Below are 26,317 nucleotides of genomic sequence, written 5' to 3' on the forward strand. Positions count from 1 at the left end.
CTCTTCATTGTGCCTCGGAGAGTCACCAAGTCCCAATTATTATCATATATACCTGATAGCGATCGTTACTCATTGTGGGGAACACATCTGCTGATCCGCAGTGGAATCCACCATGATTAACCTTCAATCTTCCTCCTACGTGGAGAAAGAGGTTTATGCACATAGCTTAAACTAATTTAAAAAAGATTTATACTTCTGTATTTCATTTATAGAAACAAATTTCGATACTTTAATAAAAATAATCTATAGTAAAAAGGGTACCTGCCGGAGCAGCCGTATGGCACACGCGTAACGGCTGCCTTGCGCCCGGTCCTAGAGCGGTGGATGCGCCGTAAGCGCAAGCCCCTCACCTTCCGTCTGACACGGGTGCTCACCGGGCACGGCTGCTTTGATGACTACTTGTGTCGGACGGCCCAAAGGGAGCCGATGACTGGATGTCACGATTGTGGCGCGGCGGTGGACTCAACCCAGCACACCTTCGAGGTGTGTCCGAGATAGGCGGCGCAGCGCTTCAATCTGACGACAGTCATCGGAGGGGACTTTTAATTTGGAGCGTCATCAACGCAATGTTCCAGTAATGTCCCAGAAGGAGAATGACCAGTGGGTGAGAGAGAAGGCCACCAATGAGGCCTCTTTCCGCAGGCGACGAATATGGGTGCGTAGGAGGCGCTACTTAATGCGCCTCCAGTAACGCCACTGTGCCTGTGTCGGGCCGGGATGGGAACCCGGTTCTACTAGACACGGCGTCGTTGAGATTGTTCAGAGGTGAGCCAGCCAGTCTCCATAGAGAAGTCTGGCCTTTTCGTTGAAGCCAGCCTGTCGCTGGAGGGATCCTGTTGCCTACAGATCCGAGACCCTCCAATTAAGATGGCTGAAGGCTCCCGCGGGGGTTTGGTCGGTATTGCACCCCCAAGTTCTGAAACCGACATACGGTCTAGGATTGCCTACCCGAGCGTCCTGGATATCACCCGTAAATGGGTTCCCCTGCGATACCAAAAAAAAGTTGAAAGGGTAGCTTTAACTTTAATATAAACAAGAGCAAAATCCCACGAGCGATGCTCTTTTCTTTAATTCCCAGATCTTCCCAAGCGTGATATTCTGTTAATCGTGTTCTTTGAGGGTGGTTATTAGAGCCTTGTAGTCACTCAAGAAGATTATCAATTAATTATTATTATTATACAAAGAAGGAATTAATTGATACTAACTATGTTTTCGATAAATTAACATTTATTTATTTGAATCGCTAGCTCTGACGTCACGTGAGAAGAAAAATAAATGTGTCACAAATTATGTAACGCTTGAGCTGCTCGTTCCTTTCTAAACTCTCTTTTTCATGCGTTTAGCTGGTATTTATCGATTTATAAAACTTTATCACGTAAAAATCTTGTTTAAACAAATTAAGTAAATCAGAACAATATAATTTATTGTATTAGTAATTGCAAAATTAATTACTTTTACCATTATTATTGAAAGTCAATCTAAATCTAGTAACACTAAATATCAATAGTGATGCATATATAGATCGTTATTTTCTTTCAAATCGAATTTTCTAGACTAACTAACTTTGCTAACTAAAATAATCAATAAAAGTTAAAAACACTTTTCAGTTCACTTATAAAACAAAAATAAGAAACTAAACTTTTATGGTAAAAAAACAATATAGTGGACAGTTAGAAAATTGTTACGTTAATATAGTCTATGACAAGTGAACCCTAATTTATCGACTATCGCGTAGGTATCTGATATAAAGGTGCATGCTTGCAAAACTGCATTTGAAAACAATTTTTTGTCTATGGTTCTAAAAGTGAAAGAAGACTGTGTCATTGGAGGTCATGCACTTTATTTTTATTCCTACAAAACTGTCTCTTATAAAGTTATTACTATTTCAAAATTTGAAGTTATAATTAAAAGTTGTATCGTTTTACGAAGTTATGTGTGAATCGGTGTGTAAAAGTTTAGAAGACTGATAAATGTAGTTGAATTAGTGTTGAAAATAAAGTAGCGAAATTAACTCTGTTTTGCAGATTTTTTTACCGAACATAATATAGTAATGGCAGACCAGTTTTGTTTGCGCTGGAATAATTTCCAAACAAACATAGTTAGTGCATTAGATTCGCTAAAGTGCTCTGAGGATTTGGTTGATGTTACGTTAACTTGTGAAGGCAGAAATATCAAGGCCCATAAAGTAATACTGTCAGCATGCAGCCCATACTTTAGGAATGTGTTCAAGGTGAATGACTTGATACATTATAACCTTCACGTTTATACTAACACCAGTATTTTCTGAAGGATATTACCAAATTGTTGCATTATGAAACTATAGTGTACTAACGATTTATTAATATTTTAAGGAAAATCCATGTCAACATCCTGTTATCATTTTGAAAGATGTCTCAGCTGACGATATTCTTAGCTTGTTGTCTTATATGTACCAAGGAGAAGTTTTTATAGAAGAAAGTAAGTTGTCATCATTTTTGCATACCGCAGCTTTGTTACAAGTCAAAGGGTTGACGGGTGCTACACCACAGGTAAGGAAATTGTTTTAGTTTAAAGTTAATTAGGTATGTGTATATTAATTACTATTATGCTTATAATGTTAAAAATTTAAATATATAAACAGCACTATTAAAGTACATAAAAATCATTGATTATTTCGTGAGTATTTGTGCCCAACATTTGCAAAAAAGTTATAATAGATGAATTAACAGCCCACTGCTGGGTATAAACCTCTTTCTCGATGTAGGACAAGGATTAGGGCTTAATCCACCACCACCCTGTTTAATGCGCCACTGAGGGTTTGCGAATGTATTGCGTACTATGAGTAACAATCGCTATCAGGTGTATATATGATAACAACTGGGACCGACAATTTAATGTGCTCTCAGAGGGGCAGTGGGAAAACCAACAAGAACAGACATCCAAACTGGGAAGAAAAAATGTACTAGTAAAATACCCAGGTATCAGTCTAGGGTAGGGCACAGCAGGAAACTTCTTGCTCAAAATATGGAGCAGCCCGACTGGAGTAGTACTTCGACCTTACAGAAGACCACAGCTAAATAATACTGTTTTCGAGCAGTATTGTGTTCCTATTGGTAAGGTGACCAGAGCTCCTGGGGGATTGGGGATAGGATTGGCATTGCGCTTGCGGTGCTTCTGGTGTTGCAGCAGCTATAAGCTACAGTAATCGCTTACCACTAGGTGAGCAATATGCTTGTTTGCCGTTCTAGTTATATATATATAAAAAAAAATCCCGAGCAGGAATCGAATCCGCAAATCCCCTGTGCTTAAGCACGTACATGACGCTCACACTACTTACTATACCAGAGTGATTTGAACAGTAAAATTGTTTTAAGCGTCTTAATTATGTCTAAACAAATTTTACAAACATATTCTATTCAGAAATATTTTAGTTACTACTCCTACTTGACTCAAAATACTTTAATGACTTAATTTTCATCAGAGAGAAATCTACAAATCATGACATTCCAGTACTAAATTTCTTTTTACATATTTATTTCACACTTGAAATTGAAGGCGAATGAATATACATGTGTGTAAAAATTACATTTTAAAATATAAAATTTTTCCATGAATTACCTAATAGTTGTCAATGTAGCTAAGTTTTGATCCTTGTTTTTATCAGAAGTCTTACCTACTTATCTACTTCAGTAGCCAGACATCCACAGATGTAATATATACCATTTGGTATATTTTAAAAACTTTTCCTGTATTATTTCAGAATGAAAGTTTTTTCTCAACAAGTGCTACAAACAAACTATATACTCAACTAACAATATCGGCCAAATCACAATTTAATGTTGTTCATAAAGATACAAAAATTCCTGCACAGAAAAAAAGACGGAGTAGTACTTCAGATAAACCCAATGATGTTTCTTATGGCGAGGGAAACAAAAAAAGTAAAGTACAAGAAGCTAGTGATGTGTATTGCAAGAATAATGGTGCTCAGCCTGCAAAAGTGGAAAACATCTTGCTTGTACCCGAAAATCATGTAGACAAGAAAACTGAGGCTAAAAGTGAACACTGTGTGACAGCAAATGGAAAGAATGCTATTCAGGTTAATTTAAAAAGCATTATTAAGTATATTCATTAAAAGAAATATAGCAACCTGTCAATATTTTTGAACTTAAATCTATTCCAGAACAAACAAAAATCCAGCCTAATTTTTTTCTTTTTAATTCTTTAAATACCTTTCAGTTAACTTTACAACTTAAATAATATTACCTTGAAGTTACATTACTATATAATTAAATATTGTGTTACCTCTTTTTTATTATTTCAGACACAAGATGACATTCCAGTTACTATAAAAACAGAATGGGATGATGAAAATGCTTCACCGGCCCACGCTCAAGTAATTAATTACGATAATGATGATAGTATTCCTGATTACGAAAATAGTATGCTTGCCCGATCTTTAATATCAGGTATGTTTCTTTGAATAAGAATTTTTTTTACTTATTTACTTAATCCATATAGTTATTTTTTTTACTATTTACTTTTTAATTGTTTAAGGCATCAATCCCACAAAGAGTGATATATGTGCAAGTCCAACCCTAAAAAAAGTGTCAAATGTAACAGATATACAAAACATAATACGACCAAAAGAATCAAGTGTGGATGCTGTAAACTTTCCCACCTTGTCTAAAAGTCCAGTCAAATCGCCTAAAGAAGATTCTCTAGTGAAAGCTGAAAAACCGTCTCCAAAATCTGATCTGGAATATGAGCCTGAAATATTACTATCAGAACATAATGATGGTACTGACTCTGAAACATACAGTCAGGAACAGTCACATGCATTGTTATTACTGGCCGGAATGTCAACAGTTACTGGATTAACAAGTGGGGCCTCAACATCTCAGACAGTAACATCTCATCAACAATCAAATCATGCTGCAATATGCGGAGATTGTCCTCATTGCGGAATGAAATATTCAAACCAATCTGCTCTAAAATACCATGTAAGATTAATGCACTCCGATTTGACAAACAGGCTCTGTTGCTATCTTTGTCCAAGATCATTTACAATGAGAGAAACATTTAAAGAACACATGTGGACAAGTCATGGACAGCGTAACTGATATCTCAATGAGTAGTGCCTTATATTTAAATTGAAATTGTGCCTTGATAATTTATAATATTTTTATACAAAAATTTTGATTACCATGAACTGTTAGGAACAAACTAAATTATTTTGAATAAATATTCTTCTGGTATGTATAAATGAGTCTTATGATATTAGATTAATATATTTATAATATAATGAAAACTATTTAAATAAAAGATATATTACTTGCTTATTGCAAGGGAAACTAGATCTCTCCAAATAGATATTACATACTTACATTTAAATACAAAGGTGCAGAGACAGTGGAGCTATATTCAAGATTTGCTCTTAATGGTGGTGCTCCAGAATAAATTATACCATTTTATTATTATGAAATTAATATAAGTCTTTTTAATATGTACCTATGTTAATGTTGAACTTAGAGTAAATGAACGGAGAAAAGTAATCTTGTAGTAATCTTAATATATATATATATATATATATATATATATATATATATATATATATATATAAATTATGCGTCAAGTTGTTTGTCTGCGATGGACTCTTAAACTACTTAACCGATTTTAATCAAACTTGCACACCTGTGCAATTTGAAAGATACGCTATATTTTATTTAGATTATTTACTGCAATATTTTTATTGCAAAATTAATATATATATAGCGATACGAAGTTCGCCGGGTCAGCTAGTATAATATATTTTTTAATCTGTATCAACAGTGACTATTTGAAATAATATGAGATTTAGAAAGTACAACAATATAATGGCAGTATTAAAATACATACAGAAAATGGTTTTAGAAAATTATAATTTTAATATTAACAAAATTATGTAAATCAATATACAATCAATAGTTTTTACGTATTTTTAATTTTGTTATTATGAACAGTATTTACAGTAGACAATAAATTGTTAAGATTACACTAGATAAGTATTACACTGTAAGTTTAAAAAAGGTTACATTTTTATCTTTTTGGTATATTGTGCCAAAACGTAACATAAGTTTCTGATCTATATGATTACATACTTATATAGTTAACGTTCTTACTGGAATTTTTCAGTAAGTAAATTTTATGAAGTTATTGCTTAGATAATATCTATAAATTTTATTGATATTGTCATTTACGTTTTAGAAGCCTATAATTAATTATACCTTGTTGATTGTTACCAAGTCAAATTTTATTATGTTAAAGCATATGATACTATGTTAGTGTGAAAGTTGCCATTAGTGAAATGTTTAAGTTATTTGAATTATTGTATACATATAGAGTTGTGTTTAATTAAATGAAAATTGAGTATTTTGGGTTATGATGATTTTGTATGTAATTACTGATTAGATAATTTTAAATGTGTTGTATGTATATTGTAAAATATTTTATTCAAAAATTTTACAAGATTTATATTTTAATTATGTTAAAAATAAAAGATGCTTCTCAACATTTATTTAATTTTTAAATCTCCATTTTTTTATGATAGTCTGTTATATTTCGTAGCACGTCGTAGACAGCGTTTTTTATTGGGTCGATAAAAGAAAATCGTTGTTTGGATTATTTAATTAATATGCTATCACGACTGTCATGTCTCCGACTTCGTCCTATTTACCTTACGTGTGAAGAGTGCTCGATGAAATGTGCCTATGAAGTGAGTACGTAAGGGGCATATTAAGTGAAAGCATTATGTCGATTTTTAAATACGCTGTTAATAATCTAGTTAAGTTTCAACTACCTCCTGTAATTTTTGATGGTATTGAAATCCTATATAGTGAAAATGTGAAGAATCTTGGCGTTATTTTTGATCAACACCTATCATGGGGCCAACAGATTTGTGAAGTCAGTCGTAAGCTTTTTGCTTCGGTTGGATTTCTTCGCAGGCTGCGTAATCTACTTCCAGTTCCCACCAAAATGCTCTTGCACATAGTCTTCTATTACCAATTCTGGATTACGCAGATACATGTTAACTTGACATTACTGAGGAGCAGATTAATAAACTTGAGCGAATCCAGAATTTATGTGTATGATTCGTATTTGTACTTCGTAAATATGATCATATGTCTGAATTCCGTAAAAAACTTAAGTGGCTCCCAATTCGCTTTCGCAGGAATACGCATATTCTCAACTTACTTTATTCTATTTAACCCTGTTGCACCTGCTTATCTAAAGCAAGGATTTAAATTTATTAGTGATTTCCATGAACGCAGTCTTCGTTTTGAGGATAGCTTACTTCTTGAAATTCCTTTATACTAAATCTTTACTTCCTTTTATACTAAATCTTTCACTGTTCAAGCTTCTCGACTTTGGAATTCTTTTTTACCCTTGCATATTAGACGTTCTTGATATTCAACGTGAATAAAATTATATATTTGTGTGTATGTATGTTTGTATGTATGTATTTATGCATGTATATATGTATTTATGCATGTATATATGTATGTATGTATGTATGTATGTATGTATTTATGTATGTATGTATGTATTTATGTATGTATGTACCTATTTGTATATGTGTTTAAGTAAATATATTCAAACGTTTATGTCTCAATTTGTACACCTACACCGACACTACCATCTCCTTTGTCCCTAGGCTGTCTGGAAGAGATCGCTTTTCAGCAATAAGGCCGCCCTTTGTACCTTATGACACTCTGTTAAAATAAATCTGATATGTATTATTTCTGTATTGGTGTACAGTAAAGTGTATTGTTATGTTATGTTATGTATTATTAAAGATGAATAATTTTGTTTAACATTCTCAATTTATGTACTGATGCTTGTGTCTTTCCTTTTTATTATTAAATCTTATGACTTATACAGTGTACTGTGTCGTACGGTAGGTATTACTCTTGTCAATAAATGGTTAGTGACCTTACGCGCCTTTTATTTTAAATGTCGCTTTATAGTAGAAAACGTATGGAAGTAAAAAAAAAATACAGAACAACATCTTATTCAAAATGTTTAACTACCTAGGAACTTAATATATTAGTAGAATACAATCCTGCAGTTGTAGAGTATTTTATCAAAACACTAGCAGACCCGGCAGACCGATAGCAGCGCCACCTAACGGGTCCAATTGAGATGAAAACTACCATATCTTCCAAGTCGGACAAAATTACAGATGCTTACAAAATTTTATAAAAATTGGTTCAGTAGTTTCGGAGTTACATACTAATAGTAGCGCCACCTACCAGGTCCGATTGAGATAAAAACTACCCTGTCTCCCAAGTTGGACAAAATTATAGATGCGTACAAAATTTGATCAAAATTGGTTCAGTAGTTTCGGAGTTACGTACCAATAGCAACGTCACCTATCGGGTCCAATTAAGATAAAAACTACCCTATCTCCCAATTGGACAAAATTATAGATGCTTACAAAATTTGATAAAAATTGATTCAGTAGTTTCGGAGTTACGTACCAATAGCAGCGCCACCTATCGGGTCCAATTAAGATAAAAACTACCATATCTCCCAATTGGACAAAATTATAGATGCGTACAAAATTTGATAAAAATTGATTCAGTAGTTTCGGAGTTACGTACCAATAGCAACGTCACCTATCGGATCCAATTAAGATAAAAACTACCATATCTCCAAATGCTTAAAAAAATTGATAAAATTTGGTTCAGTAGTTTCGGAGCTACATACATAAAATTTTCATTGTTAACGCCCACCCCCGTTATCCTTATTAGGCATGAGTTATCCTAAAATCCGCTCATCGATCATTTCTCCATCACATATAGGAGATTCGTATCTTTGGAGTCGATAGTTTAAAAACGGGAATTTTTCATTGTTAACGCCCCCGCAACAATATAATAGGTAATGTGAAATAGCTAGTTAATACCATTTTTACTGTATGTAAATTAAATTAAAATGCGGTTTACAAATAAGATCAATTTAATCATTAATAACTTACGTAAAATGCGCCCTAATATATTATTTAACATGAACTTTATTGAATTAAACTTTATTTTATTAAACAATAAAGTTCAAATTGACTCTACATTTTAGTTAGAAAACGTTTGTATGGGAAAAAGAAAAGGACTGTTTTTAGGGTTTTCAGGGAAATATTCGAATTTTTCTCGCCGTAAAAACCATCCTTCGACTTCAACGAACATTTAAAAAAAAAGAATTGGTAAAATTGGTCCAGGCGTTGTTGAGTTATACGCTTACGAACACATTTTACGATTCATTTTTATATATAAGATTAATATTTTTAACACGTTGTTTTTGTAATTAATGATGTCACTGCGGATAGAACAGATATTTTGGAAGTTGATATATCCTGTTATGAATGCGCAATTCGCATTAACTTAACTAATATGATATGATTTATTTCTGCGCAAGCAACGTCGCGTGTAAGCCGCGTGAGTTTGGTAATCTGCAATTACTAATTAACAGATTACATCGAACTCAAGAGCCAACTCGTATAAATAATTAAAACTAATACTGAGTTAGTTTCCAATTGATCGGAAAATAATATTCTCAATCTCAATCACCCGTCATCTAATTGTAAGTAGGTAGACACAGAGAGCTTTAAGTGGTCTACAAAGTGGTTTAATATTTAGTGCCCTGTGGTTTAACCGACATTAAACTACAATATAAATAATTCTAGTGTGTACAGATCACTTAATACTAAATTAGAGATTTAAAATTATTGGATTGATCAACTTAACTTTTTTTAAAGTACTAAAGTTAATAATTCAGAGTTATAAATCTTCACGTTTTATAGAAACTGCATCTGCATCTACATAACAAATACATTATAAAAATATAAGTTAAAAAAGTAGGTATATGAGAATACATCTGCTATAGACGAACATATTTCTGAATAAAAAGGAGAAACAATAAGTTTATTGTACGATTTCGTTTCGTTACGAAAGAAATAGCCACACACCATTGCCTTTTGTTAAAATCACAGAAAACTTTTAGGTTTTTAATACTTATCTTATTTTTGAGACTATTTATTACTTTAGGCTGTACTCGTAAATATTTTGATTAGTTTTTTTATTAAAGATTATTATTTCTACATTGATCTTTTAATGGGTCTTTTGATAATATTAATAAAATTATGGCGCTCGTAACAATGAATTTTATGTTACCTTTATATGAAGTACTACCTATATGAAGTACCTGGGGGACCGAGCTTAGCCCGGTATTTTTTGGAAAATCTTGTTTTTTGGAAATCATATTTAAATATGAATTACATGTTGATGAATAATATTTTCCGATTTTACCGACATAATAATAAAAAATATGAACTGCTATTTAAATAAAAAATCATGAGTGCAATGAGAAAAAAGGAACAAAAAAAAAATAGTTATAATAAACAACATTTTCTAAAAATGAATCCTAGCTATACTGATTTATCGCCCCCGGAATACCCTGCATATTAAATTTCATGACAATCTTTGGAGCCGTTTCCGAGATTCAGATTATATATATATATATATATATATATATATATATATATATATATATATATATATATATTAAACTCAAACCTCAAAAGTAACTCAGTCATCTGTCTAAAAAACGCACAAGTAGACATACATATCTAATACTATTAAACGAGCAATTCTTGTATATATATAATCTGAATCTCGGGAACGGCTCCAACGATTTTCATGAAATTTAGTATGCAGGGACTTTCGGGGGAGATAAAGAAATCTAGCTAGGATTTATTTTTAGGAAATGGTGTTTTATCCCAGTGTTAATGTATTTGTTGTCAAAAGCCTAAGGATAAAGTCAACAAGATAAAGATAACTCCTAAAGTGGCGCATTTTTAACCGACTTCCAAAAAAGGAGGAGGTTCTCAATTCGACTGTATATATATATTTTTTTATGTATGTTACATCAGAACTTTTGACCGGGTAGACCGATTTCGACAAATTTTGTTTTAATCGAGAGGTGGTGTGTGTCAATTGGTCCCATTTAAATTTATTTGAGATCTAACAGCTACTTTTCGAGTTATATCTAATAATGCGTTTTTACTTGACGCTTTTCTCGTCGACCTACGTTGTATTATACCGCATAACGTTCTACTGGGTGTACCGATTTTGATAATTCTTTTTTTGTTGGAAAGGGGATATCCCAAGTTTGGAACCATGATAAGGAAACCAGGATCTGATGATGGGATCCCAGAGAAATCGAGGAAAACTTGAAAATCCGCAATAACTTTTTACTGGGTGTACCGATTTTGATAATTTTTACTTTAATCGAAAGCTGATGTTTATCATGTGGTCACATATAAATTTTATCGAGATCTGATAACTACTTTTTGAGTAATCTTTGATAACGCGTAGTTGCTTGACTATTTTTTGTCGATCTACGTTGTATTACTCGTCGATGTAATTGAAGTCGGCTTTTTTTTTCGTTTGCGAGTAAACACAATTATCACATCAACCTGTATTACTTCACACTTCACTTCAGCCTATCGCAGTCCACTGCTGGACATAGACCTCCACAAGTTGGCGCCAAAAATGACGTGAACTCATGTGTGTTGCCCATAGTCACCACGTTGGCAGGCGGGTTGGTCACCGCAGAGCTGGCTTTGTCACACCGAAGATGCTGCTGCCCGTCTTCGGCCTGTGTATTTCAAAGCCAGCAGTTGGATGGGTATCCCGCCATCGGTCGGTTTTTTAACTTCCAAGTGAAACTGTGTTATCTCTTAGTCGCCTCTTACGACACCCACGGGAAGAGAAGGGGTGGCTACATTCCTTACCGCCATAACCACACAGCAGGTAACCTATATACTAATCATCAGTCTATATTATACATATCAACATTTGTTATACATCCCCTTAGGGGTAGAATTTTCACAAAGCCTGGGACACATTTTTACTCATTTTAGATTAGTAGATCGAAAAAAAACAAAGTTTCATATCTCTAATATTAAACCCTTTAAAGGTAGAATTCCTGAAAACGCTGATATAGGTATGTATTTATTTATTTTTTATGGCAAATTAATGAAGTTTTATACCTTTAGCACCAAAAGTGACAAATTTCTTTTTTCATCCCTCATTTCACCCCTGTAAGAGTTGGATTTCCACAAAGCACGAAACATATTTAATCAGTACACCAAAAATAAACTGACTGGACTTTCCGTAGAAAATGTCTACAGCTATTTTAGCATTTTAAGGATAGTATCTTCACAAATACTAAATTTAATATTTACTCATTTTCTATTAGAAATCAGTGGAAATTGCATAGAAACCGGTTTAGCTTTTTCGGAGATTACCATTAACATTTTTTGGAGACAAACAAAAAACAAAATTTTTTAAATTGTTCGTCTGTGTTTTAGTTTCGTGTAAATAACTATACGCACTTGAAAAAAACTTCAGTTGTGAATTTCAAGAGTGACGCCGCGTTGGCGTAACGGTTACAGCCATGGATTGTACCTGTTGCGTTGGCGGTTGCGGGTTCGATCCCCGCACATGGCAAACATTTGTATTGGTCAAACAGGTGTTTGCCGTGGTCTGGGTGTTTATGCAGTCCTTGTGGGTCTCCTCACCATCGGCTTATATTTAGATAAAGAGAATACAAATTGGATTTGGGCGTTTTCCAGACCGCTAGCACAGAAGTCATCTTCTACTGGTGACTGTTTTTCTTAACAGGTACCTACCTACGTTTTAAATATGAAAATATTTGTTGCAAGTCATCTTTAGAAGAAAGGCGAATACCCTTCTAAATTTCGTTTTTCAAACAATTCATTAATTTTTAAACATAGATTTTTATTATAATAATAACATCTAGCAGAATAACAATAACCTTTTATTCCGAACTAATAATCTAATACAATTTACACAAACTTAATAAATTAAAATGTTTCTTTAAACTAACGCATATTGATAAAATATAAACACAACTATTATAATTAGAACGAAAACTAAACTTAATCTAAAATTTAGTTTTTGTCGATCTGTTTGGCGGTCGGCAAAGACGTCCTTCAATCCTTCACTATCATGACTCTCTTGAGCCACTTTGTTGTACATCAATTGTGTTACCTTTTGGTATTGGAAGGTTGTAGTCTTTTTCTCCATGAGTATCAGTTGACTTCGAAACTCGATGCTTTTTTGTTTCTTGCTTGTCATTGTTTTTTGTTGTTTATTGTTTTTAGATGAAGTTGATATAGAATTGGGTTTAGATCTTATAATATTAACGGCATTTAATTTACTTAACTTATTAGAAGAAATACGCCGCCGCGTTGGCGTAACGATCGCAGTCATGGATTGTGCCTGTTGCGCTGGCGGTTGCGGGTTCGATTCCCGCAGATGACAAACATTTGTATTGGCCATACAGGTGTTTGCCGTGGTCTGGGTGTTTGTGCGGTCCTTATGGGTCTCCCCATCGTGCCTCGGAGAGGACGTTAAGCTGTCGATCCCGATTGTTATCATGTACATCTGATAGCGATCGTTGCTCATACTAAGGATCCATCCGCCAACCCGCATTGGAGCAGCATAGTGGATTACGCTCTGATCCTTCTCTTACATGGGGAAAGAGGCCTATGCCTAGTTATGGCATATTACTGGCTGAAGCGTTATTAGAGGAAATTGCTTACTGCATTTTTTTATTGGTTATTAAAAGAATTTTGTGAAAGCGATGTTTCTCTTTTCTTTTTCTCTTGTGTGTTATTTTTCTCTTTAACTGTTAACATATAATTCTTTACATTATTATGCTAACCTACCCTTTTTTCTCTCTTCAATCAGTTTACATTGCAACTCCTTTCTCTTTCCCAGCATGTCTTTTGGACAATCTTCGCGATGTAATCTTCTTTAGGTTCTTTTGATTTTTAATAATTTTCAAACAAAACCTTAACATTAAAATAGGACATCAACAAAATTCATTTTTTGGGATATAAAAGTATAGAAAAAAAAATCAAGGTCAGTTCTGTGTTCCTTTGTCAGCAATTGGAAAGACCGGATTTTTATATTATAAATACCTAATTAAAAGAACCATTAAAGTGTTTTTGGAAAAATATCTAAAAGACTGTGATAATTGTATCAAATATTTCACCATAGTTGCATGCTTTAAAAGAAAAAGCAATGATCACGATGAAATACGCGCATAGTGACTACGTTCTGCTTGTGATACGTAATACTTAATTATAACTGTAACTTGAGATAAACCCCAAAAACGTAACTTTTTAGTTTATCTGTCTTTATAACTATATAACTTCTTTTTTTTTAATTAAAATTCAATAAAACTTTTATTATTGGTAGGTGTTTTAGTTATTTTCAAAGAAACCAAATTCACTGGTTAAAAACGCCTGTCTATGCAGTGTGGAATGATGTATGAAGTGTAGATAGCTTGTGAATATATGTGAAGGCGTTCGAGGAAGCCCCTTAATGCGGAGACAGCTCCGTTGGGACGCTATTGATCGTCATCCGCCGTCAGTGGCCGAGGCGCCCCTATTGATTCGCCGCAATCTGCATGATAACCCGCGCCTGGCTTCTCTACTCGCTACACAACGTATAATTAGGACTTATCTGGTCTACACCAGTATGTTGAACCAGAATTGTTGACAAGAGTCAGAAAACTATTAATTCAATAAAAGAAAAGAGAATTAAAAAAAGAATGTTACATGAAGAGATAATTTACTTTTCGATTTTATCTATATCAAATTAATTATTACAAGAATCACTTAAAAGTTGTTAAAAAATTTGCGTCATCATTGTTTTATAGATGATAAAAGTTTAATTCAAAATTACGCGCGTTTGACGTTGGAGTGTTGGTTTTATAATTTAACAATTTGGCGCGAAATCAGGATTCGAATATAGATTGATGTAAGCACATGAATTTGATAGCCACTCGGTTTAAACTTTACAATCAGTGCATATGCACATATATTATTATGGAGTTCCTAAGAAACAATGTCCATGATCATTATTCAATGAAAGAAAAGGAGGCCGAGAGTGTATACATTACATTAACACACAAGTGTAAACTACTATACCGAACATTTTGAAACCGAACATTTGAAATTAAATTATGAAGTTGGCTTGTGTTTTTCCTTAGTAGAGTTTTTTTTTATCTCGAGTAATAGTTTTGGTTTGTTGCGAATATGAAATCCTTTCACGGTTACTTATTTTTGAGTTAGGGATGAAAATTGTTTCGAAGGACTTATAGCGGTGCGTAATATGTCACTTTACTAAAATTATTCGTAATGTGGGTCACTGACAACTACGCGCCTACGCGCCATACGATAAAACTTTGCAACTATTGTTTACTTATTGAAAAATTTAAATATTTATTTTAAATAAATACTAACTTACTATTTATATTAAAAAAATAAAAAATAAATTTACAATAAAAAGCAATTCAATTAAAACAGGGTACAATCATTGCCACAATTTTAAAAGCTGCATGCTGTATATTTCTAAGATACGAAAAAAAAAACTTTATTACAAATAAAAGTTAGTCGTGAAAGAGTTTCGTTGAAGGGTCGGCGAAAGTGTATACTAATTAATAGTGCAAAGTATTGATCAATTGTTTCACCATGGTTCTAAATATAAAATTTCGTGGAGGAAGGCAAAGTTCGCGCGCAATACGGGCGCGGGCAGGTAGAGCGGGCGCGGGCACGCTGACGGCGTATCGATTCCGCGGCGCCTTCAGTCGGCGTCCGTCGAGCGCCGCGCTGCGCCGAGCCGCCGGCGAGCGGGCGTCGCCCCTCCCGCGGCCCGCACCCTCCGTCCCGGCCCTCGTTACTGAATCTCTCGTTGTCGCCGCTTCGCCGGCAAACTCGACCGACCTCTTTTAGCCAGCTAACGTCGCAACCGCGTCTGTTTCCCGCCGCGAAACTGCGTTCGAACTCTACGTGATTTTGCCGTACTGTTCAGAACTTTTCATAGCGGTCGAATCGTTCAAAGTTTTATTTGATCCTAACCAGGGGCATAGGCGTTTTAAATGATGAATAAGATTTTTTTGTATTCGGAGCGGAAAGTACGGTAGTAAAAGAAATAAAGAGCATGAGTGCGATGCGTGTAAGTGTGCGCGGTTGCGGACGAGCATGGCCGGGCGCGTTGCCGGCTGCGTAGGCGCAGGCAGATATGGACTGCTGCAATTACGGCGAGTATCGCGGGCAAGCGCACGCACAGTACGGTGCGAGCGCCGGTTGGGAGGGCTACGGCTACGCGCCCGTGCCTTACTCGCCCTACGCGCACGCCTACTACTCGCCGCACGCGCACGACCCCTACACGCGCTACTACCGCTACGACTATCCCACGCACCACGTGCACCACAGCGACCATGCTATTTCCATGGGTTGGTATAATAAATGATAATACATTTTTAATTGGTTAGTATTTATGAATAGCAATCGAACAAATTTATTTTTTCTAAATATAATTTTGTCTTTTTCTAAATCACTTTTTTTATAAGTATATACAAAGAAAATTTAACATCTGTATTTGAAGTCTCATAAAAATAAAAAATAACTGTTGTTTACAAGTTTTGATAGTTATTTACGTTTTTTCATATAAAATATTTTAAGTTTCTGTATAGTAGGAGATCCGACCTCGAGACGAATTTCATTCATCTTCTTAATGAATGAAATATATTTTATATTTATTTTAGTATGCTATAAAAATAATCGCTAAAGGTTAAAAATTCCTAGCCAGGCGATATTTAATTCAAAATTGAAAAATTATTTTTATTTAAAAATGCACCTACGACAGAATGAATAAATTTAATAGCTACCGACACTATTAAGTCTCTAGTAAATGCATGCTTTGGGTTGTGTTTTATATATATTGTTCTAGTTACTTTCACCAACTTAATAAATAAATCTTACATAAAATTGAACGCTGTCATTCCTAATACGATGACAAGGTTGCCTGTTAATAGTATGTTTTGAACGGCGGTTGCCGAATAAAATAGCCAGGAACTTTCCAACCAACCCTTTCGAGAATCACCTTTAACATATTAAAAAGATAATAATTTAATTTTTATCCACTAAGCAGATTGTTGAAAATCATGTCTAGTTAAGTTATAAGACTAGTAGTAAATAACATTGAGAAGAAATATCAATTTCTTACTGTTATTTTTTAAAAACATAAGACATAAAGGCATATAACCGTAATCACTATAGAAAATGCTTAAAATTATAAAATCGAGTTTGTTTTATAAATATACTGTTAAAGAACTAATAAGTGAAAAAAATATTTATTAAATATCGCTTATTATTGTTTAACTTTGAACTGTCATTTACAGTTTGATTTTAAATACTTAAATCGACCAGAAATTTTGAATCTAGATATTTACGCAATAAAAAATTCTTTTAATATTCTTTGGTGCTTTGGCAACAATTTTGGGTACTTAGACAAACTATTGATAAAATGCCTACATACATTCAAACGTTATTATACTTTTTATTCTTCTATCATTTCAAATAAAAATGTTGATCCTAAATGAAACTAGCATTAATGTGTTCATACAAATGTATGTATATTTATTTGTTGTTATTATTATTGTTATGTTAATTTAAGCTGCTTCAACAGCAGCTAACGTTTGTTTACCAATATTTGAGAGATTGGAATCTGCGCGCGCGGTGTTCCGACATTCTGAACAATGAAGAATGAAGTAAGAATTAATGTTTACGTTTGGGCGGATTTCTCAACGCGCGTCGTCTGCCGCACGTGTCGACGGGGCGGGCGGGGCAACCGGGGGCGGGCAGGGTCGCGCCACAGGTGGTCCCCCGGCCTCCAGCCCACCCCGCGCGAGGGATTGATTACCCGCACGGCGCACAGCCACTCTACATATTGACCGGGGTGCTAACACTCGCGTCTCTTCTCACTATGAACTTTACTAGCGACGTGAATATGACCGCGTCACTTTTCTAAGTATGCGTCTTTGTAACAACGAGCATGGAATTATTTCCTTTTGTAACTTTAGGTTATGTCTAATTTAGTTTCGTATTATTTCAATAAACAATGCATCTATTGGTATATGTTGATTATTATACATTCATATGAATATTTGGTATGTTTTATTTTTTAGCTACCGAAGTAAGTGTCACATAAAGTTAAGTCACATAAATAAAATACAGAAAATGAGTATGTAAATGAGATTCTTAGTCACGCGATTAAGTGCAAGCTTGACAGAGAACAATTTGTAATTTAATTTCATTATTTACATTGAGCGTCTTGGGAAGAGAATGATGACATCGTTGCGTGAGTCGCTTCAGATCAACGACGTATACCGTTTTTATTGGTGTTATATAACGTACTTACTACTGAAACTACAAAAAAAAATGAACACAAATCATATGGATTTGTGTAACTAATTTCACCTACGACTAGTTATTGCTTCCGGTTTTGTTCGCGTAAATTTACACACACATATATATTTTAAACTATATATATATATATATATATATATATTTAAAACTATCTAAATTTTAATGTTCCAAAGATCATACTTATTTTAATTTAAAAAAAATTAGAGACCTTTCCCACACAACTAATTTTACTCATTTAAAGAAAGAAGATCATAAAACGCCATACATACAACATATGTATTCAATATTTATAAACGTATCTATTAAGCCTGTGTAAACTAATATTTTTATTGTCGCAGCTTAATGAATATTTTTAAACAATAAAAAATTTCATTAAAATTATTTTGCCACAAAGATTAAATTTTGTTACTTTACTTTCAAAAATAAAATTTACACAGCAATATCGATTTCGATATATGCAAGTATTCTCAGAATGATTCCCTTTACTTTGGAAGCAAAAATGAATAATCACTGGTAGATTAAAACTGTAATGTGTACACTTTAAACTGTGCTAGCTCGATTTAAGCCCGTGACCTTTCAATTACGATTCACGTGTAACTTCTGGCTTGTTAAAGCTGTTCCATGTAACATTAAATCGCTACTAAGACAGAAGATAAGAAAAGATAAGATAGAAAGATAAGAAACTTATTTAAATTTATAGAACATTTTTGAAATATCCTTATCTATTTCCATTCCATATTTCTAGAGAATTTACAGTTATGTAAAGTTACCGTAGAACAAACGTTATTAAAAATGTACCCCCTCATTTGACAATTAACTTACTTTTCTCTAATTAAAAACGTATAAGTTCGTTAAAATAATAAATATAAGGCGTTTTTCTTGATAGATTATGGCGTCTACGCGCTGAAAGAGGCGCGGACGCGGCGAGCCTTAGCGAGGCGGGAGCTACGAACGCATCCTGCGCATTTGTCTCTACCGCAGACGGTAAGCATTACTTACGTACCCTCGTATTATACATATTGGTTTTCATTCATATTATATAATTGAGCTTTATTTGAACATGCATGCCTGCATGCAACTTGGTGAGTATGGGCAAAACACATAAGTTCACTCCATTTTTGCGCGAACTTGTGGAGGCCTATGTCCAACGGTGGACTATATTAGGCTGAAGTGATGAAGTGATGAGTGATGAACATGTCTTATTTATTGTAACTTATTTTCGTCGAATCATTTTCGTATTTATTTATCTATGGAAACTTCGTATCTATCGGTCATTTATTTTAGATTTTCCGATCTTTAGCGAAAAATTTATATCTTGCGACAAAAATATAAATGTGTCTAATGATGTAAAACAAATTAGTTATTAACATGAGCAAAATGTTTAATGTAGTTATTTATACGCAAAACGACACGATAATAAACAATTTAGAGGAAAACGATTGATTGTTTTTGTGATAATTAAAACAACCGAATTAGCCAACAAGTAGACACTTTCATTTACGACAAAAACTCTATACTTTCTGTGACATGTATCAACATGGATGGTGTATATTTAACTAATGGCTACATGTGTCTTCGTCCTAGTAGAATTTCAATGTACTATAGTCCTATAAGACTCGTTACATCATGTTCTAAGGCTTGAGTTATCTGTATATTAAATTTCATTACAAATTACTTAGCGGTTTACCCGGAAAACGTAACACAAGGAAAAAAATCCAAGACAGGGATGGTTACTTTAGTATTATTATTAGAACAATATATTAGTTTAGAGTATAGATTATTAAAATGGTTTGAATGGGTCGAATCGTTTACTTTTTTAAACATTAATACATTCATATATTTGTACACTTATTTCAACGAAATCATATTAAAATTTACTATTTTAAAATACGGTACATAATGGTAGTCATACATATTAATATTGAATACTAACTAACCTAGTCTAGGCTTCAATTACATAATTACGTTTATAAAAGAAAAACAAACAAAGTTATCACGCTCTTAATTAATATAATTAACTCTAAAAGTTCATATATCATATTAAGGTCCACTAATTACATGTAGTAAACGCACATTTCGAGTGTGAAATATTGTTGCGGTGCGGGCGTCCACTCCTGTACGAATACGAGTATATAATATGTAGGTCAGTGTCAGAGGACAGTCTACGTTTGTACTATGTCCACGTCGCAAAACTTAGCCTCGTTAATTCCAATCATTTTCATCTTTATCATTCATACTTTAGATTTCAATTTTGTATAACGCTCTTATCATCGACTTTTGAATTAGTTTTCGCTTTTGGTACGTAATGTTCTTTCGTGGCAAGTTTCGGTCTAACTTTATGTTGAATTAGTTTTCAATGCTAACATAAACGATTTAAGGTTCAATTGAGGCTATTGACATTTTCCTGTAATAATTTGCATCTTTTTTTGTACCGGGTCAGGCATAACTTTTAGAAGTTATACCTATTCCTTTAGGAGGTTTAGGGATAGGGAACTAATATGAATTATCATGATATCATGAGTAGGTATTAATTGGGTAGGTTTTAATAATAATTATCTTAAACTATTATGATTTGACGAGTATACATTTTTGTACCGAACCATTATAAAGTGCAATTTATTCCTAAGATAAAAAAATATGAACGGTATATTTAGTAATTAGTAAAAATAATAATTAAAAAATATAATATTATACATATTAATATTATATTTATTGGGGCTAAAACGTACAAATATAATATTTGATTAATCAATTGTTACCTTAACGTATTACTATTCAATCTTATAAAACTAGGCAATTGTTCTTGACCACCAGTATTCAGAAAGACAATTTGTGGTAAACGGAAGTAGTTTGAAAGTGGAATTAATTACGGTGTTATACTATGAGCTATAGAGGTACAAAGGCGCTAATGAGGACGGCGGGCGGCGCAGGGTGGTGGCCCATGAAAGCTGTCAGCGGTTGATTTTTCCGAGTGTCGTGGGCGCGCTGATCGATAAGTCACGTGGTTCGCGCCGAGCTCGCCGGTTACCGCTCGATAGTTAGCCTCCGCTAATCTCCCGCCACTACTCTAATGTACCATATGACTAGTTTTCAGCTCTACAAGCATTGCGTAATTTTACAAATAATAACTAGTTAACATTATCACGTGTTTCATGCTTAAAATAACTACCTGTTAATTATGGTATCATATCGTTGCCAGATATTTTGATTTTAACTCCATTTTAGTATTTCAACGAGTATTAGGTGCTAGGCTATATACCTCCATATAAAATATATTAAGAATTAAATCATAGAATAAATTCTACAGAGTTTATTAATTCAGCCACAAGCTACATAGCTTTTAGCATAAATAAACTCTGAAAGTTTTGTGACGATTTATATTATGTAAAAAATTACGTTAAATGAATCAACTATCAATATCTTTACGAATATTTTATAATATCATACGAATAAAATGTAGATTTCATATTACATAGATAATGGTTTGACCACTTTTTAATATTGGTTGTAAAATCAGTTTCGCTTATTTTTATATTGTTGTAAAACGAGAGCTACACTACAAAATATTGATATAGTTATAAGTCGTACTTTTATTATTTTTCAACTAAATAATTTGTTTTAACTGCAGATATAAAGTACACACATCCAACATATAGGAGTTACGGTTATAAATATAAGTTAAAAAGATGATCGAGGTTTTTCCCAAGATGTGACGGATGCAGTACTGCAACGCAGAAGTGCAGAGGGAGTGACGGACATCGATCGTGGCGCGCCGCCCCACCCCATCCAACACTAAACGCTATCTCGTATACATACGTACATATGCTATACCAGTTTTATATACGGGTATTAAATGAATTATCCTTTTTATTATTGTAAATGATATTTCAGACGATTTAACAATCTTATATGTTATTGAACTGACTGTAAAAAAATCCTCAAGTAATTAAGTTTAGTTAAAATATTAATTGTTTAATTACTCAAAGAAACAAAAATTATTATTCATTATTATTATAAATATATAATTATGTTATGCGGCCATTGAAAAAATATTTTTTTTATTAGTCTTAAATTATTTATATCAACATATTTCATAAAATAACGGTTACATATACTGTGGTAGTAGAACATCATTTACACATGTGGATTAAAAAATATAAATAATTTTAAACGATTTTAAAAAGGAGGAGATTATCTATTCGGTTGGTATTTTTTTTTTAAACTTGGACGATGTCATTTTACGTCACGATAGTTTGCTTATACTTACTTATATACAACGATTATTTAAAGATTTCTGGTCCTATAAAAATTTGGTTTAGTTTGACCCCTTAGTTTTCATTTTGATGAGCATTTTTGCTCACTTGGACGATGCAATTTTCACGATATTTTGTGTACGGCTGTTTTAGGAGAAAACAACGAAACTTAGTACAGGCTACCTGATCTAATATAGAAAAGTCCTACCATAGTTTACAAAACAATCTTTTTGTAATGGCACCGACTTCAAACCTATCAGTAGTTAGCAGATACAAATAATAATATTTTATTAAAGGTAGTACGTAGGTTTGCATAAAAAGACGTGTTTGCAAATTTAATCTTTATTATTTTTTTGCTTTTTAGTTTTTGAAGTCGGTTTTTAAACCTAGTTTTTTATTATACTTTACATTGCTTTACTTGTATGGATGTATCTTTTTATAAGGAAATTTATACGTGCTTTTTGTAGTTAAGTATAAATTTATCTCTGTAGAGTTTTGTCTCAATTAAAACATATACATATATACATACATATGAATAATTACTTTTAACATTTAAAAACAGAAGTAACGTCTAAATTGCTAAGTAAAGCTGGGTTAGCCAATAATTAATTGCTCATCAGTACATTTATATTTTGAAATTAGTGATATAGTCTCATTTTTCACTTCACTTGGGACAAAAACTACTTTTTGCAAAAATTACTCTTTGCGTAACATACATTAATGTCAACATCATTATTTTTAACTAACTGATCCCGCAAACGTTTGATTTGCCATATATGTTATAAACTCCCCTTAATTCCCCCCCCCCCCCCCCCCTTAGCTGACCTACCCAATATGCACACAAAATTTCATAAAAATCAGTCCAGTCGTTTCGGAGGAATATTGTAATTAACATAATAACGACAACACGATAATTTTATACATAAGATTTTTCACTATTTTTTTTGTTTAATCGCAATAAAATATAGCCTATGTCACTCATAAATAGTGTAGCTTTCTGTTAATGAAAGAATTTTTATGATCGGATCAGTATTTGCGAAGATTACCCCCTACAAACAAACTAAGTTAGAGACTTTACCTCTTTATAATATTAGTATAGATAAAAAACTGTTGAAAGCAAATAATAGAAAAGTAATATGTATGTGTATATATATATATATATATATATATATATATATATATATATATATATATATATATATACATATCTTATATATATATATATATCTTAATATAAATAAATCTCGTGTCACAATGTTTGTCCGCGATGAACTCTTAAACTACTTAACCGATTTTAATCAAATTTGCACACCGTGTGCAGTTTGATCCAACTTGAAAGATAGGGTATATTTTGTTTTGATATATGTAATTATTATATTTAAAAAAAAAAAATAAGGCGATACGAAGTTTGCCAGGTCAGCTAGTATATATATAGCGTACAGGCTACACTGAGATCGTCAACATTTATTGGCCTATTAGGCAAGTGGCATTCACTAATTTACATGGTTTAAAATAATATTTTTTTTTGTACCAAATGCAAATGAACTGTTAAGTGTGAAATTAACAAAAATGAAGAAAAACAGAACACGTTTGGTCTCGATTTTCAGGCTATTAAAATAATGTATAATGTACATAAAGTAAAAGCATAAATGATATTTTCTTTCACGTTAAAATATATGGTACAGAACGACGTCAGCTTAAACAGCCATTGATTGTGCTAAGTTTATGTTATCGATTGCACGTTTATCGTCATCAGTTCGCTATGTAACGCGCCGTTTACTTCACTCGAAGCTTGAATCGATACTCGCGAAACGTTCCCGCCAGCCCCTAACAAATGACACACTTGTTTTACAGCATTGAATTTGAGTAAATCCAGTTTAGTTCGAAAGTTGAACATTTAAATTTACGATGATTAACCATTTAATCCAAATTAAGATAAATATCACCAAATTTTTATGCTGACGGTAGTTTCAAAATGTTATTTCAAGGTTATTTTTTAAAGTAATTACATAATTAATTTTTATTCATAATGATAACTCAAATAATATATTAAATTTTTTGTCTAATTTCAGCCTCCCTTAGAGTGTGGCATAAACGGCCGTGGCCCAACTTACTGTGAACCGCAAATGTGGTCTCCTTATCAGGTAAAATTTTGAATAAGTAAACTGTAAAATATACTTTTATTTAGATTTTATTGAAATAAAAAGATTTAAATGAATTCCAGATGGGAATGATTGGTGGAGGCTGGAGCGGGATTAATTCAGTTAATGGCTCTTGGACTTCACGAAGTATGTGTTCACGCGAACCGATACGTTACGCTCCCGATTGCCGATTGATAAAAGTAAATATATACATACAAGAATCATTAAAATATAACGTTACATTAAATTTAATTGTGTGTTTAATATTACAGGGTTCAAATTTACATCACCAGACTCAGGTGTGTGCACAAGATGGAAGGTCTACGCCATATCCAACATACGACGATTCTCATTATAATAGTGAAAACAGACTGAAACACGTCAGCATCCAGGACTTTTCTGGGAGAAACATGTTACCATCGGCGGCACCACGCCCGGCTCGCGATACTTTTTACGCAGAGCAGCGACGTTCTCCGCCAGAAGAAAAACGACCCCCAGTAGTTCCTCTGCCAGCTTTCCAACAAGCCTTTGGGTCGACTGAGATAGGTAAATTTGCTGAAGCTTTCAGTCGGGCTGAGGTCGCGCATGAAACCGAGGATTCATCTGACAATTTTATGTTTGAATCTTTTCAAGACTGGGAAGCTTCATCCGACCCTCAGTGGACTTCGCAATCTGCAAATCGGGAGATAAAATGTGAAGAAACCTTTTGAGAATAATTTGTCTTCTCGCTAGTGCTAATTTTGGGCGGTTTCGCCTCGTAGGTAACTAGATAATTTTTAGTTTCACCACCACGTTGCCAAAATGATGTAGTTCGATGTCTGAGATATCTCGATATCTTAAAACTAGGATGTGATAACAATTTTTTAAAGTGTACGAAGTCAACAGAACAAATAGTGGTGTGACTTATATTCGATATACATATGATACGATATAATATTATATAATAAAAAAATTAGTTATTCCCTTTGATTAGTTTTAGAGAGACCTTAAAAGACAAGAAATTAACTGTTAGTGTGTGACGATGGAGGTGTAGGTAGGAATGGCAATGTGTAGGAAAAAATGAATCATTTTTCAATGTGCCTTTAATTGGAGAGCCCGACCGCAGCACGCGCGGCGTCTCTGCCCTGCCACCGCGATGTCGATATCATAATTACAATAGCAATCTTAGGGACCAACGTTTAGACAAATATACACGACCCTGTCGCGTACACGACCTATGCGCAATAAGCTCAACGAAACGAATGTGAACGTTCTGTCAGGGAGTTTAACGAAATTTATAGGAACCCTAGTTGAAAGTTTTTAACTTATTCAATAAAAAAACAAAGACCTAGAAGTCTGTGGAAATTAGTAGATAAAACGCTATTTTATAAAAAAAATCGTTAGCATAAAAAAATACAAGTTTATGGTGGATATTCATTATAATGTTATTGTAAAATTACAAGTAACTGAACTCTGTAGCTAAATAATGATCTGTTATAGGAATTTGCTATTGTAAATTACTATAACGTTAAACGCTATTAACTATTGAAAATTAATAAACATTTCTTTACCTTTTTAATGAAATTCACATTAATTTAAGTTCTATCAATGGGGCTTTAAGACGCCGCGCG

The 26,317-nt window shown here is 33.3% G+C and overlaps 2 protein-coding genes across 2 annotated transcripts; both read left to right on the top strand.

Moving 5' to 3' along the window:
* The first annotated feature begins 1,794 nt into the window (after nucleotides 1–1,794).
* LOC123654621 (protein abrupt-like) lies at nucleotides 1,795–5,330 on the top strand. Its single transcript, XM_045590516.1, has 6 exons — nucleotides 1,795–1,943; nucleotides 2,025–2,230; nucleotides 2,352–2,528; nucleotides 3,740–4,075; nucleotides 4,301–4,445; nucleotides 4,534–5,330. Exons 2-6 carry the CDS (start codon nucleotides 2,051–2,053, stop codon nucleotides 5,097–5,099), a joined length of 1,404 nt encoding a protein of 467 aa, XP_045446472.1. The 5' UTR covers nucleotides 1,795–1,943; nucleotides 2,025–2,050; the 3' UTR covers nucleotides 5,100–5,330.
* A 10,794-nt stretch (nucleotides 5,331–16,124) lies between these two features.
* LOC123654622 lies at nucleotides 16,125–25,665 on the top strand. The gene is made up of 5 exons (XM_045590517.1): nucleotides 16,125–16,338; nucleotides 19,200–19,297; nucleotides 24,639–24,710; nucleotides 24,791–24,907; nucleotides 24,980–25,665. Exons 1-5 carry the CDS (start codon nucleotides 16,125–16,127, stop codon nucleotides 25,415–25,417), a joined length of 939 nt encoding a protein of 312 aa, XP_045446473.1. The 3' UTR covers nucleotides 25,418–25,665.
* Nucleotides 25,666–26,317: the final 652 nt, after the last annotated feature.

The sequence above is a fragment of the Melitaea cinxia genome, chromosome 6 (assembly GCF_905220565.1).
Source record: "Melitaea cinxia chromosome 6, ilMelCinx1.1, whole genome shotgun sequence".
NCBI lineage: Eukaryota > Metazoa > Arthropoda > Insecta > Lepidoptera > Nymphalidae > Melitaea > Melitaea cinxia.

What these genes read in the sequence shown, in the direction of transcription:
- LOC123654622 (XM_045590517.1), top strand. Translation starts at nt 16,125, where the DNA reads ATGGACTGCTGCAATTACGGCGAGTATCGCGGGCAAGCGCACGCACAG. An exon ending in CGACCATGCTATTTCCATGG is followed by an intron (nt 16,339 to 19,199) that starts GTTGGTATAATA and finishes TTTTCTTGATAG; the next exon opens with ATTATGGCGTCTACGCGCTG. An exon ending in CCGATTGCCGATTGATAAAA is followed by an intron (nt 24,908 to 24,979) that starts GTAAATATATAC and finishes TTAATATTACAG; the next exon opens with GGTTCAAATTTACATCACCA.
- LOC123654621 (XM_045590516.1), top strand. Translation starts at nt 2,051, where the DNA reads ATGGCAGACCAGTTTTGTTTGCGCTGGAATAATTTCCAAACAAACATA. An exon ending in ATGGAAAGAATGCTATTCAG is followed by an intron (nt 4,076 to 4,300) that starts GTTAATTTAAAA and finishes TTATTATTTCAG; the next exon opens with ACACAAGATGACATTCCAGT. An exon ending in TGCCCGATCTTTAATATCAG is followed by an intron (nt 4,446 to 4,533) that starts GTATGTTTCTTT and finishes TAATTGTTTAAG; the next exon opens with GCATCAATCCCACAAAGAGT.